General features: G+C 41.8%; 1 protein-coding gene across 1 annotated transcript in view; it reads right to left on the bottom strand.

Moving 5' to 3' along the window:
* Appl (amyloid-beta-like protein) overlaps positions 1-15,682 on the bottom strand; it is a 43,148-nt gene that overhangs the window by 17,450 nt on the left and 10,016 nt on the right. The window contains exons 3-4 of the mRNA XM_014350711.3: positions 8,140-8,193; positions 3,893-4,024 (exon numbers count right to left, since the gene is read on the bottom strand). Of these exons, the coding sequence (XP_014206197.2) occupies positions 3,893-4,024; positions 8,140-8,193 (186 nt within the window). The remainder of the gene's footprint in view (positions 1-3,892; positions 4,025-8,139; positions 8,194-15,682) is intronic.

Below are 15,682 nucleotides of genomic sequence, written 5' to 3'. Positions count from 1 at the left end.
TTTTTTCTTCTTCTTCTTTCCCCCATTCCGCCCCTTCTCATCCGTCAAAGAGAAAAGCCCATTGGGCGCAATTTTCGCAAACTCCGCTTTATATAATATTATGTAAAATAACGAGCATAAATTACAATGGCTGATAAAGCTACATGCCCGCGCTGTTACAGGGGGTACAAAAGAGCCTGCGCGCATACATCTCTGCAACGCAGTCATATATATATACATATTATATAGTTGCCCGCGTGCACGCGAAGATAGAATGATTTGTTGCCTACATACATACGAGATACATGCATTAGAGGGTCTTTCGTTTAAATCAGCGAGGCTGGAGAGAGTATATGCATTGAAACGCACGTACAAAGTGTATAACATGGATACAGGGGGGTATGGGAGGGGCACTTGCGTATCGTCATTGATTTTCGACTGCGATAAATTGTCGCGACGCGAGAGGGCAATGCTCGATTTGATTCACGAGAGCGCGAATTATGGCTCGACGTGTATAGATTGTAATGGTATTCAAGACAATGTCCGGGAGTGGCTGTTTAGGTTTGCAGAGACCGCGTGGTATACAATTATATATGCACCAAAAAAAAAAAAAAAAAAACACTTTACAAACGAGTATATGGCAATGACTGCAGGTGGTGCTTAATACGTATATAAATTGTATTTGGGATCTCCTCCGCATAGTGTTTACAAACACACCACTAATCACGTATCCAAACGTGTTGTTATCGCCCAACGCTAATACCGAATGTGCCTATGTATTTACGTAACTATTTTTCGAGCCAATATTCAACGGTTCGTCAGAGTAGGCACATAGACATGCGGTGTTTTGTCCATTTCCCGCAAGCTCACGTCCACTAATTTAATTCGATAAACAACAAGCACTGCAAGCTCGAGTCATCATCATCATTGGTATCCCTGCATTGGTCGGCCTCTCTTTTCCCCGCGTCGGTTTGTCGCAAACGAGATTCAATTCCCTGCAACACCCCCTCCTCTCCCCCCCTACCTTTAAAGTACCAGCCTCAAATTGAGCGGTAACACGTTATATACAGGTGCTCGATGACAGCTCTCGCGACTACTACAGTACGCAGTGTACCGTCATCGTTGCTCACTGCAATCGAGCAATACACCAATCTCCATAACGTGCCTTCAACATTTCACGTACGTATCTGTCCATGGGTTGAATGTACATACACACCACGATGGTTCCAAGTTCGCACCACCGTACATATATACGTATATGGAGCGTGCAACGGGAAGGGGGGGGGAGGACTTGGAAACACGTCCAGTTGCCCATACTTCCCCTCCCCCTCCGAGTGTCAGTCAGGCGCAATTATTGTCGGGAGGGAGAGAGAGAGAGCACACGGGCCAACGACCTCGAGATTATTTCCAATGAGAATTACTGGACAACCTGTATAGCGAGGGGGACTAAATCCAATCTATTCTCGGGATGGACGCGACATTTTGTCCCAACTCGTGTGCGAGGTTTTTTTTTTTTTTTTTTTTTTTCACGCCCATCACGTGCGTTGCACATTGCGCTCTCGTATCATGATACCATTTACACCATTCTCCGTTGTTTTATTGTTTAAGTAGGTACTGCATTTTCGTGTCTTTTTTTGATCATGTATACATATAATTTACCTACGTCACGTATAGACCACTTGATTAGAGGTCGCACATTCACAAATATATATATATATATATATATATATATATATATATATATATATATATATATATATATATATATATATATATATATTATGTCGACATCGATTTTAAAATTATATATATACCAAGTATTCGTACCATTTGTACGTGCACGTATAATACAGACCCACAATGTAATGCGCACACGCGTATCACAAACGCGCATTGATGGTTTGGCTGGTTCGGCATGTAATAAATGCGTATACATTGTGTATGTGGGCTCCTGTGCGGAAATCACGCGCCAAGCATACCAGCTATACACTCCACGCGATCATCGCCAGGCTGCAATACTTGTTACTATTATTACCATTATCATCGTCATCGCGATAGCAAAGCAAAGCAAACGAACGCGGAATGGCAAGTAGTATAGACGCGTGTGCGGTCAGACGGCGTTGAAACGAGACCGAGTCCGCGTGGCGAATCGAATATTTGATTCTGTGTGGGTTTGTACATGTATATATATGTACACGCGTGTATTTCAAGTCCGTGCGCGGCTTAAATTGCTCCGAAACACGCGATGACGGTGACGATGAGTAGGTATATAGGCGTCACCGCGAAAATATACCGAGCGACCTGTACCCGTATACTCACAGATGTCATTATATACGTATACGTATGCTGGATTTGCGTGTATCACGTACCTATATACATGTGTACGTGTAGTGCGAGTGTAAAAAGGACGCGAGGTGATTTTTATACAGCTCCCCTCCCCCCATAATACAAGCCCGAGGGTGTATTTTGCCGACCATTCGATACCGCGAAGTTGAAAAAAAATACGTCATTTGATACTTGGTTTCCCGCGATGATACCTTGTCCTCGATTATTATATTAATCGTCGGTGTTTTTTTTTTTTTTTTTTTTTTTTTTTTTTTTTTTTTTTTTTTCTGCTAGTGAATCCAGTATATTTTGATCAATTTTCAAGTTGGCGTCCGATCGTCGTTGAAAGCGTCGAATCGTTTATTTAAATCTTTCGCGACACGTCGCGTGAACAATTTAACACTACTCCCAGAAACGGCCCCGCCGTCCGATCTAAATTGCACCACCACTACCGGTGATGCATATACGCGGGGGTACAGCTTCGAGCGTTATATGTGTATATAATACGTGTCCGCGGGTCGCGGTTGAAAATTTACATCCGCACAAAGTCACACACACACACACACACACACTCGGGGGACATATTGAGGGCATCGCGCCATCTCGTCTCTCTCCCACCACCGACACCCCCCTCGGCGATATTATCCTCCCTACGTGTGTGTGTGATATATACCTACTTTCTCTCTCTTTTTTTTTTTTTTGCTCTTTTTCCTTTTTGCTTCGTTCGTTTGCTTTCGCGCTAATACGGCCGACTCGTGTGTTATATGCATGCGGGCGGTTCCGTGACTCGGGCGAACATCCCTTAAAATTGAAAATGCCCTCGGGACGAAGAAAATATGCAATATTCGGCGAGAATAATTATATTGCTCTGAATAGCCTCTCCTGTACTTTATGCAATGTGCCCTTATGAGTTTTCGTTCGATGTTAGTCTCTGCTTCGAAAATGACTCCTTTCTTTATTTTCTTTTTCTATAAAGAGCTACTGAAAACCAAAAATTTTCCAGTTTAACCGCTCCCACACATAAATATGTATTACTCACTTGGGTACACACTCGTACGAATACACGGACATGCATGTATAAAGGGTGTAGGAGATCATCGCGTGCGCGGCTTCTGCAACGGACACTTTCAATGCCGAGAAAATTCGACACCGAGTGTGTGCACGTATTGAATTACACGTGCAGGTGGTGTATTATGTACGGAAAAAGCTGGAAAAGGGAAAAGCCGCGAAATCGAAGCACATATATATTTACGCAAGGGCCGGGGAGCCGAAGGATTTCCATCGACAATGAAATTGGGAACCCACTACTTCTTCACTGTACACGCGTCCTCTCCATTTCCGGCTGTACATGTACAATACACTTTATTATATACCTCCATAGTATCGGTATCTCGCGACCTTTGCGACTGACAATATGATGTACATATATTACGTGGATGCGCAAAAGAAAAAAAAAATTTATACATATTATATATATGTACCGAATAGATATGCATGGGCATGAGAAAATAATTTGAGTGCACAAAAGTTGTATTGTGTGTGGAATGTAGTCTGGTTGTGTGTATACCAACATGAACGTCTAACGTACCTTTTTGCAGTACTGCAGAATTTCCAGCTTGTCGGTCATGCAGCTTTTTGTGTCGCCCGATGATATCCATCGGCCTTGCTCTCCCATGTGCTGGGCTAGATAGGCGTCGCCGGGCTCGCAGAGTGTTGCCACCTATTTTTTTTTTTTTTTTTTTTTTCAAACAGAATATCGTGATGTTACTTATTAATTCCTACGAAAAATTTCATGTTTAAAAAAAAGGGGGAAAAACAAGAGGGACTGAAGTGGGAACACAAGAACATCATATGATATCCATGCGTATATTGGAAAGGGTTTTCCATTTATCAGAATAATCGATGTAACGTCCTTTCTTTTGTAAGTACTCGTGGCACATTTTTTTCAACGATTAATCGATATTTGTACGCTCTTTTTTCAAGTTTGGCGGAAATATAAAAATCAAAAAAAATTTATTTTATTTGAAAAAAAAAAAAAAAAAAATTTCTCATGATTTAAATTATTTTTAATCTGTTTTTGCTACCGATTATTTTTTTTTTTTGTGCAATATAGTGGGATAAAATATTTAATAAATTGGTAGATAATTTTAGCAAGTACCAATCAAATTATTAAAATTTGTACATTCGCTATAACTGACTTTTTTTTAATAACGAGGGTAATTATCAGTTAAAATTTTCCACTATTTTTGTCATTTAATATATTCTGTGAATTTATCGTTAACGAATTGGCAGAATCTTTTATAAGATGCCAAGCAAATGAAGATATAATTATGAAAATACGAGATTTCTTACTTTTCTTTATGAATATCTGTACTGTTAGATTTTTTTACAATAAATATCTTGTAACTAAATATATTTAAGCTGATATCAATTTAAATAACGAATGTACGAGTAACTAAAATGTTACACCGATTGTTTTACATAAAGTATTTATTGCGAGCATTTAATTTATTAATCGAGTGATAATTCAAGCGAATGACGAAAAAGTTGTATAAAGCCGATACATTATGTGTTGAATGTAAAATTAATCACTTTATTTATTTATTTATTTATTTGGATACATCCTGAAATTGCAGGAAATAATAGGGCAAAGGAAAATTAAACGAACGACCCATGTATACGTATATATACTGTAAGCGCGTAGTCCCGAACGAGGTGATTAAAAGTTGCTGGGTGTGCAACGCGTAAAAAAGTGTTTGCGAGTTTAAACTACACACGAGCGCATGAAACAAAAATAGGCTCAATTACGGTACAATGATTTTGCAATACATCAAAAAGCCAAAAAGTGCAATTAAATAGTTGCGCAGTGCTTTTTTTTCATGAAACGTTGAAACACGCGTGTGTATACCGCATTTAAACCCAAATGAAAAAAAGCCCACGCGCTGCATCGATCGTAGGTGGTACAGCACACACAAACATCGGAATTAAGTTGATTAGAGGCGCTTCGTATACTTTCAACGTTGAAATTAGCCCAGAATGAACAATTATATACACGAGCGTTTGACGAATGTATAGTTTTCCAAGCTTGTACGTTTCCGACTGAAATTACGTTTAATTTTGCTCTTACAAGTAGGTTTAATAGTTAACTTGAAGCTAGTAGTACGAATATACGCGTATTGTGTGTAAAATGTCGGTGCAGCCAACATGAAAAACCTAATTTTACAAAAAAAAAAAAAAAAAAAAAAAAAAAAAAAAAAAAAAAAAAAAACATTAGTCATAAATGCAATTTCTCGTGTGTATATTTATGTACTATACGGTCAGGGGAGGGATGAAAGAGGGAAAGAGAAAAAAATGCTCGCGTGCCGGGGGAAACAATTCAACAACCAAATACAAAAGCTCCGGCCGAGCGGACGCTCGGGGAGAAGTAAAATACGTTCTTCATCTCTCTTTTCGTGTCACAAGCAGCTGGCGCCCGCGTCCCTGGCGTGTGCAAAAATATTCACGAGTACGGGCACCGCGATGTCGAACTCTTGACTTTTCACACGTGTGGCTTTATTATATCGACGTTGATGCTTTTCATGTCGGCTTTTTTTTTTTTTTTTTTTTTTTTTTTTTTTCTCCCTCTCGGCGCTCCCGTCGTGTTTGTGTACACGTGTACACGCAATTGACGTGTGTTTGATGAAATAAAAATAGGGCGAGTCGCGCTGCCAGCGTAGGCTATACATTGCATTATTTTGCACTTTTTTTTTTTTTTTTTCTCGTTTATTGATGATCACAACGAACTTTGGCAAAGCTCGATCGTGATTACATACGAATGCACTCGTTCGAGGATATTCAAGGGGCTTTTTTCCCATACAACTCTGATACTCGACGTTTAATAAATTTTGCAAATAACGGCGTGGTCGTTTTTCCGTGTAATTTACAGTTTGAATTCAGTCAAGCGAAATTCGTCGAATAACATGCGCATCAAAGAGAAACATTTTCGTACTTTGAAATGGGAATCGCGTCGAATCGATGCTCGGGTGAAAAGGCTCGTGTTTACGCGAATCGCGTCACCTCCAGTGTGATACCGGCTCACAGAGATATTGCGCACAAAAATGTAAAGATAACATCGCACCTCATCCGCGAAAGTATCATGGCTGTAGAAAAAAAAATTCCAACGGCTTTGTCGAATAAAGTACAAATATCACGTTCGCTTTTGTTAGTTTGGGGTACAGCACGCGACAAATTTCAGTGATTGAAAACATTTACTTCCACCTATACCTACCGTACATGTGAAACATTACAGTCCTGTGTCGCCTATTTTGCTCGCCACAGGCTTTTCAAGCGATTCGGTATCTCATGGATTCAGCGAATACGTCCAATGAAAAGCAAACATCGCGCGAAACGAAGGATCGATTTGCTTTTACAGCTCATTTATTTTTCGGCGTTTTTCGCTGTGAATTCTTGCTGCTTTTGTGCACGCACGGTGCAAAAAGTCAAAATTTTCCAAGGCATTTTTAAAGCAGATTTTTTTTTGTTTTCTTCAGTGTAAAAGCACTCGCTGCCCAATACGCATTGTTTGCCGGAATACGTTCGTAAGAATACTCGATGGTTCGGAGCAAACACGAGTGCCGATTTTTCAATCCCAAAGCTTAAAAAAATGATCGCGTCAATTGATCCGAAATCAAGTATACCATGTATATCCCGTATAAATCAAACATTTCACTCGGAGCACCTGTAATTGATCGAAAACCGTTAAAAATTAAATCCATATTCGTCGAAACGCAGTTTGATGGCCAATTAACGGCGCTTTGCTTCCTCGCTCGAGTGCGCCTATACAGACAAGCCGACAAATTAACGAACTTTAAAATGACGATACGAAGCGCACCATCGCGCTGACGTTCTATGTACACACACGCGCAACAAAAATTGTTCTTCGTAATTGTCGTTTAATTAATTTGCTGTGTATTTTGCGCTTTAAAACGCAAAGAAATTAAGGTTAAAAACATAATTAGAAGCGCCGCTGAAGTTGTTGTTATTAAACGCGCGGCTCGTTAAAATTTTCCAGCGCAAACAAAAGTGATTTATTTCACTTTTTCCGTCCCTTCCTCCAGTGAGCTTCAATTCATTGAACCCCTCAAGTGGAGCTATCCGTAATATTCGCTTCGTCGAATAATCTGAATCAGCAACACCACCAACGGAAAAAAATGTCACACTCACTCACTTTTTATAAACAAATTTTAGGTTGCAAAAAAAAAAAAACATGTATCACAATAGCAAACATTACGAGTACGTTAGCGTTGAAAAAAAAATGGACCAAAGGTCCCGTAAGGGACGAAATGTTCTCGTGAGTGGCACTATACTTGAATTTTGCGTTAGCTCCACTGTAGCTCATTGTTTAACGTAACTTTACTCGAGAGGGTAACACTCTTTGCACCGTAGGGATAAAAGTCCACGGCCCGATGACGAAAATCTAGTCTCGCGATCCAACTCCAAACTCTCGATAAAAGCCCTCGCAATTAGATCCACCCCACCCCCCTATAATCTCCTCTTTCTCGAGCTTTCGTGAAATAAAGTTTTGCGCGCAACACTTCTGAAAACGACTCGAGAGGTGATCACGAGTGCCCTGTTCGACAATTAACGTCTGCATCCCTTCCTGTCGTTCCGCGAACGGAAGAAAGCCGGATCAATAAAGGAAATGCCCATCAAAGCGCTGCACACGCGTACCAAGTCATGTGCATTAGGTTTCCGACAAATGGGAGGGAAAAAAAAAGGAAAGAAGAAAAACATAAATAACAGCAAGTATATAATATATGTACACGTGTATATTAAGTTTTGTAGAAAGACACTCACCTGTGGCTCGGATCTGCCGCCCGCGGGTGCCAGCTCGAGTCTCTCGGAGACAGCCTGTCGACAAAAGAAGAACGAGACACGAAATAAGCAACGTTAAAACGTTATTAGCCCCTTCGTACCCTATTCAATACAGAACGGGTGTGTATCACGGGGAAAAGTACGGGGCGGGGTGGGAGGAGGGTTTGAAACGCCGTCGAGGGAGCAAAATTCACTTAGCTCGGAAATAATTGGTAATCCCATTTCCAGGGCTTGCTCTTTCGCGCTCCATACAACGTCTACTGCTCGCTAAGTATATATATTAAATACATATACAAAGTAATGCCGAGAGCTCTTTCGTCGCTTTGGTTCTTGTATACCTAAAATGCGCCCACGCTTGTCTGACTCTCCCTCCCTCTCCCTCTCTCTCTTTCTCTCTGTTACTATGGGTGTGATGCTTGCTCGCGTGTTAATTAAACTCGCGGATGTAAGTTACTTTGATGCCAGAATCACACCTAACGAGCTCTGCCGATAAGTACCTGTAGGTTGCTTATGGCGCTCTTTATAAAGACATAATACACATAAATTGGTGGTTCGTCCTTTTGGTTTTGCGAGTGTCTCAATCAAGAGAAAGAAAAAACAAAAAACTCGACGGTGCGTACCAATAGCGCTTTTTTAAATAAAATTTTGGCGAGTGGTCGAGAAAGTTCGTAGGAAGAAAAAGGGTGGGATTTAATTTGGGAAAATTGAGGAGCTCTTGACGTTGGTCAAAGCCAAAACATACACAACGAGTTTATCCGAAAAACGTCGCAATCAAACGCTAAAATCTAAATTCGGAAGGAATGGGGGAGGGGGAGGGAAAGAATGTAACTAGCTCGGAGAGCAGTATTCATCGACCCATCCACCGGAGCCCCGGAATCGCTCGTGCGGCGAAAATTCAATCAACGCAGTGGGGGTAAAAACCCACTCCAAGTGATGTCCGCTCGATGATAGAACTTTCCAAGCCTCTATTGGTCAACACCGCGCATCGACGTATGTAACTTCCATATATCCCATCGAATCCAATAGCAACCCTATTTTTAAGCTCACGGCAGCGAAACAGCTGCCGGCGCACAAGGACGTCCAATGGCCCGTGAAGGATCTAAATCCTCATCCGATCGCTAAACTCGCCGACATACCACCCACCTACCCTTCCACAGGCGCACTCGTACGTGATGTATACGTACACCTGTAAATCTGATCCGCTTTGTATCTCTCGCGTTATCCGCGCAATTATCTCGGTCCGTAAACACGCGCACCTCAACCCTCCCAGGGGGACCCCTTGAGAACAGTAATAGGATCAACGAAGAAAAATAAAGCCATACGTACAAGGGTGGAGCGCAAGAAGGAAACGCTCGAGATTACCTAAACACGCGAGAGGACGAAGGGCGAGTGAGCAGCGGCAAGTCGAAGGCTAAAGGGGGAGTAAGTGGAAAGCTCCCCCCCCCATTTATCGAGCCGTCCGTGTAGCGGCCGGGGTAGTACGTCGAGTCCCTTATCTCCTTTTAGCATCCCCGTTCTAGCCTCCCTCGGTGCTACACTTCTATCCAATCCATGGTCCTCTTTGCTCTCCGCACCTATTTGTCCTTTCCCACGAGAGAACGGACGACCCGCCGTCCATCGGTGTTGCCACGTATGTGCACAAAACAAGGCTAAAAAAAAAAACATCAACTAAAACCACCGGCGCGGTCTTTTCCAACAACAAGTTAGGAGAGCAAGCGAGGGTGAAAACGCGAGAGCCCATGAATATCGCACGCGAGTCCGTATACGTATAGGTGGCTTTTCTCGCTCGTGAAGAAAAAAAAAAAAAAAAAAAAAAAAAAAAAAGCCCAAGCGAGAGGAGCTGTTAAGGAGATGGAAAGGCGAACAAAAGGGGAGGGAAAAAAAAAGGAAAAATCGCGCCATCGGCAGCCCAAGCCGGCGTCCGTGTACAGAGAGAGAGAGAGAGCACCGCGCTTCGGCGCGCGAAATATCGATCTTTCCGTCCAACGTGCCCCTGCTCCCACCCGTATATACCTCTACCTCCGGCGTGCAACCCTTCTGGCTCCCAACTCTCCCCGAGAGTCTTCGTTTCGTACGTATATACACCCCCTCGTGTATGTTCCACACCCTCTCTCCCCCTCTCTTTCTCTCTGTGTGAGCGAGTACCACGGCAATTCAACTATACACACGGGCACTCTACCCTCCTCCTCCTCCTCCTCTGAAACCTCTTATAATGTGTATGTATATAATATGTACATGTACGGCGTACGTGAGGGAGCTAAAAGCGCACGACTTGGCCGTGCGTGCGTGCCCCCGACGCCCGGAGCAGTGTGGAAAGAGAGGCTGGTATATTGCGTTACACCCAGGTGGCTGCCTCGGAATTGTTTCCCTTCGTGTTTCGGGCTGCTCGCGCGCCAAAGCGAGGGGGGAAGGAGGGTCCTTGCGTGCATGTGGACATAGCTGCATCGCATTCGGAGGAAGGGGTTGTTAAATCACCGGAAAAGCCGATTTTTCCCTCAAAGGCACGTGCTCGCGTATCTCCCGCTCTATGTGTTTTGTGTGTATACAGGCGTGCTCTCGCTCTTCTGATTTTTTCCAAACCAATCGATTTCGACACGGACAACATTCGTGAGTACCTACGGGAACGGGGGAGGGGAGTGTGTGTGTGTGTACCTACGCGTGTTCGGCAAGATTCCGAAATAGAGATCTGCTGAACCCCCGCGCGATTTCCCACCAGTATGTGCTCGGGACGGCCCGACGGCTTGCGAGATTCTAATTCAAATGTTGAGTTTCCTCCCCTCGACGCTGCGGTCGAGGTATAAGACAGATAGATCTGACGCCGCGACAATCCGACATTCCCCGATTTACTGGCTAATCTTCATCCCCTCTTTGGCCTCTTTCCTTTCTCTCTTTGACTCGTACTATCGATCCGTCGCCGCTGCAAGGTATACGAGCAAATTTCCGGTGTTGCCTATCGGGTTTTGGACGTGCATGGTGGGATCTAATTAGGTGATTTTTGTTTTCATAGGTTCGGTCCCAGAGTCGAATGCACCGTGTCAATAAAGCAGGATGATTTTTTATTTGTGTGCGCCATGGTTGTTATTTCACGCATTTAAAAGTGATGTCGCAGTTTGGGGTTTTTGATTAACCGGCAAAATGCCGAATCTGATAATATCGAACAGATGCATTATCCAAGGGTACCCATACCTCGAGTCAATGGGAAATTTATAACTAGTCGTGTCTGATGTTGATTTCGTGAGACATAAAAGATTCGATTATTACTTTTTTTTTTTTTTTTTTTTTTTATTGCATAACAAAAATAACCTATGGTCACACTTTCTCAAATGAGCATACCGATCAATAGTATTTTACGTGTAATTAAATTAAATAAAACCAACGACCAGCCATCAGAAGTTTCAATTAATTTTCTTTCCCGTTTGTAATAAATTTTTCGGCATGTGTACGTATTCCTGGGATATATTTTTTCATACCACGTTTTTATCCGACGGATCGGACGCGAAATGTAGTTTGAAAAATCAAATTCCGTCGCGACACGAGAGCGGATCCTCGATATGTTCAGCTTCCGTATACTTCCGCGCTCTGCTTCCACCCGATGAATCATTCACTGCAAATCCCATCCCATCGTTTGACTTTTTTTTTATATGCATTTTTTTTTATGCATATACAGGTTACAGATGATATAAAGTGCTTTTTTTTTAATTTAACCACCCAAAAAGCCATACTGAAGTTATATGATTAAAAAAATTTAGGACATAGTGCGAGGGTTATATCTTGATTTATTAGTAGATGTTATGTTGCAGGTAATTGAGTTGAAATTAAATTAAATTTCCAATGATAACTGAAAAGCAGCATTCATGTAAATGCGTAATCTTTTTTTTTTTTTTTTTTTTTTTTTTAATTTATCTATACGATGGATGCTGCTATCTTTATTTCGTAACTAAAAAAAAAATAATAGCATAACTTAAATAATTCCAGCAATATCATAACTCCATTTCCAAGTTTTTTTATATTATTTTTTTTTTAACCCGATAATTTTCAAAATTGTACAAAGTACCCATCGCGAAAATGTCGATTGGAGCCCGTTTTTCGGATCAGTGACCTTTTTTCAGCTCGCACACAGATACAACCGTGTACTCTTAAAATCTCATGCACCTGCAGGCTGCATGTACAAATTAAAAGGACTTGCGGATCAAAAATAAAAAAATAATGAAGCGCTTTGATTTCCAATTATTTTTTATTTTTCAGACAGCCATTCCGCACCGAAAATCTCTAGTTTGTTTATAAGACATGTTACAACTTTTATTAAAGTCCGTTTACTAAGCAGAGTGCAAACCTTACACCCGACAAAGACGATGCTCGGCTTGATTATAAAGCGCAACGTTGGAAATTCCCCGGGAATCCCACCGATGCTCCCGTTTTGCGTCTTAATTACCACGGAACTGCTGACACAACTCGTTAGCGATAACGGTGTCTTGAGTAGGCGACAATTAATCGGAATACGGATAAAAAGAAAGAAATTCTCTAGGTGATTTATCGCACCCGAAATTAAAGCCATTACACGCACGTAAGATGTACGATTCAGAGCCAAGTAGTACGAGTCAGTGTATGGTCGGACATGTGCGGTTCGTGCACGTGAGTTATTTAAAACTGTACGTACATGCGGAAATTCGATAGCGGGACCAAGTCTTGGGTTGATAAATTGTGATTACCGGTATGAAAGGTATACAATACTGTATGACATTATACTCGTGGGTCCGCCTCAAAATCCCTTGGAAAAAATTTGCACAAAACACGAGATTAAAAAAGTTGGAACTCTTTGATATTCTCCCGTAAAAATACACAAATAGAAGAATAAAAAAAAAGGAGGCAGCTGCGTAAGGGGCTTGTGGATTTATGGCGAACGGAGGCGTTTTTGTCTTTGGAAATATAATTACTCGGGCTGCTCGATGAAATCTCTCTTAATGAAATAGCGGGGCGCGCCTGAAACGTCATACCCTTTCCCCATGAAAAAAAAAAATTGATAAAAAAGAAAAAGAAGCACAGAGCAAAGTAAAGAAAAAAAAGGAGGGGAACTCTCTTTCTCTCTTTATCTTGCACCGAGATATATGTTGTAAATTAGCAGAGCAGCGCGCTCTGCATGGTAAACGAATGTTTTTAAAACCAGAGCGCGGGTTGGATATATATATACGTACGTAAATATGGGTACAGTGGAAGGTATATGTTATGGTAATCGATTTTTTCATTAAATTCAACCGGTGCTCGCGAAAAACGAGGCTGGAAAAAATAATGCATCGCGCACGCAGCAATAACAACGATAAAGGAAACAATAAAGGAAAAGAGCATGGGAGAGCCAAAGACAGGGGAGGCGAGTAACGATTATCCACGGAGCTTCTTTGGGTGGGGGTGCGGTGACATCAGTAAGCATCGCACGTACCGATACTTTTATTTTTATTTTTGTTTTCCGACCCAGTCGTATCTTAGCGACGTGCAGGCGGCCCTTACGCTTTATTTGTTTTGCTTCGAGAAACAAACGGACGGACGCCACGGTGTGCATAATTAGAGGCTACACGAGAGGGTGTGTTTGCGACTGACTCGGGACTGGGAGGGTTTGGGGGTTTAGTTTGGGCTGCGGTACCAACAGTCACCCCCCGAATTTTTCCTACCTCGGTGGGACTCGAACTGTTGTTTGTAGATGCGTTGGACGGGCACAGGCGCCGAGGGAGCTTTTCATTATTCATTTTCACTCTGTCCCAGGCATCGCTCCACCCCCATCCCTTTTTTTTCCTATAATTTTCTCCAATCTTTTGTATCTTGTATACTCATTCGACTGACAAAAGAGCTAAGGGGTTTGTTTTCGGTTATTTAGATGCGCGCTGGTAAATGCAATATTAGGTATTCCGGGAAACACGCAGCCAATTGCCTCGTCTTCCACTGGGCTGAACTCGACTCCCTTTGTACCTGCGTGAGAACAATGCCTTTGACGCGTTTGTAGTTACGAATAGACAGAGAGAGAGAGAGAGACTCCAAAATTTACAACTAAACTGTCTGCGGACCTTTGCTCTGCTAATGGAGCGATGTTCCGTACTGGCGAATGGCGGCTGACCATAACGCGATCTTTTCTACTGATATTATTATTTTAATTTTAAAATAATTATAGTGTGAAGTCAATTATTTTGCGTTTTTGTTGAAACTTTGGTTATTTATGGTATTTATGAAAAAGAGCAGGTACAAAATAAAAGGCATTTTGAAGCCTACGGCTGACCATAACTTGGTTTTTCTATTGATATTCTTTATTTTTGAAATAGTTGTATTGTGAAGTAAATCATTTTTCGTTTTTGTTGACACTTTGAGTATCCATGGTATTAATGAAGACTAGGCTTAAAAAGGGTATGATTGTACTACAAGTGCAAAATTAAAGGCGTTTTGAAACCTACGGCTGACCATAACGCGGTTTTTCTACTGATTTTTTTTTTCTTCTCAAAATAAAAGTGGGTGTCGCACGACAAATTTTCTGACGTTTTTTTTAAATTGACTTCTGAGTATTTACGGTCTAAAAAGGTAAAGTATTTGATTCATAGTTAAAATCATTAAAGGCTCAGTTTAAAGAAGATTCGTATCGCTAAACTGTGACTGTCGAATAAAATAGCATTAACGCTCGCAACCAAACGATTTTGGAAGCACGAAAAAAAAAAAAAAAAACTGCGTTTGCTTGTGCGTAAACAGAAGTTTTCGTCGCATTTACCCGGAAAGCGCTGATACCACGAGATTCGGAACGCTTCATTAGCATCTGCTCGACTCGATCACTGCTTTCGTCATCCTATTAATTGAAAGCAAACTGCTGTCGTTGCACTTTGCGCACACCCAAAGTTTTACCTTCAGTTTGCCTCTCCGAAACAAACGACACGACGAAACTACAGTTTTGTAACGCAATATCGATCCAATCATCGATAGAAGCTGTACATAATGCAATAGTTTGCGCTCCGGTGCAATTTAACACGAATTCATATCTTTTGAGAGTTTTCTCGCTTGCTCCACGGGTGAATGGCACTTGCTGGGCTTCCCGTCAACGCTCCATTTCGTGCATTAATATCGTGTTACCTAAGACCATCGATCAGCTTTTTTCTCACGAGATACTTTATTGCGGAAAAGCAGGCGCTCGAGTATTTCAGCGCAGCGCAATAATTAGATTCGCTTGGGCGGCGTTTGTCTCAAATATGAAGTTTTCGGAAAGTAGCGATGGTCCCTGGCAGAGCGAAGTTTCGCCGGCTCTTTGAAAAGTCGGGACCGTAAATTAGAAGACGCTGCGTTTCCGGGATCGGGGAAGGAATACAAAGACCCGTGGGTTATACTTTGGAAAGACGATAAAAATCGTGCTTCCCCGGGGGAAACCCATTGATATTAATAAACTGTCGACCCTCCCAGTCCAGAGTGCGCCACCTGATGGAAAATGTTTCAAAGAACTGTGAAAAAAAAAAAAAAAAAAAAAAAAAAAAAAAGATCCTAGTTTACGTCGCGCGATATATAT

Source organism: Copidosoma floridanum, unplaced genomic scaffold, assembly GCF_036245765.1.
Source record: "Copidosoma floridanum isolate Cflo_tuat_1 unplaced genomic scaffold, Cflo_Japanese_pri ptg000019l, whole genome shotgun sequence".
In the NCBI taxonomy this organism is placed as follows: domain Eukaryota; kingdom Metazoa; phylum Arthropoda; class Insecta; order Hymenoptera; family Encyrtidae; genus Copidosoma; species Copidosoma floridanum.
This window is presented reverse-complemented; position numbering and strand designations above follow the sequence as displayed.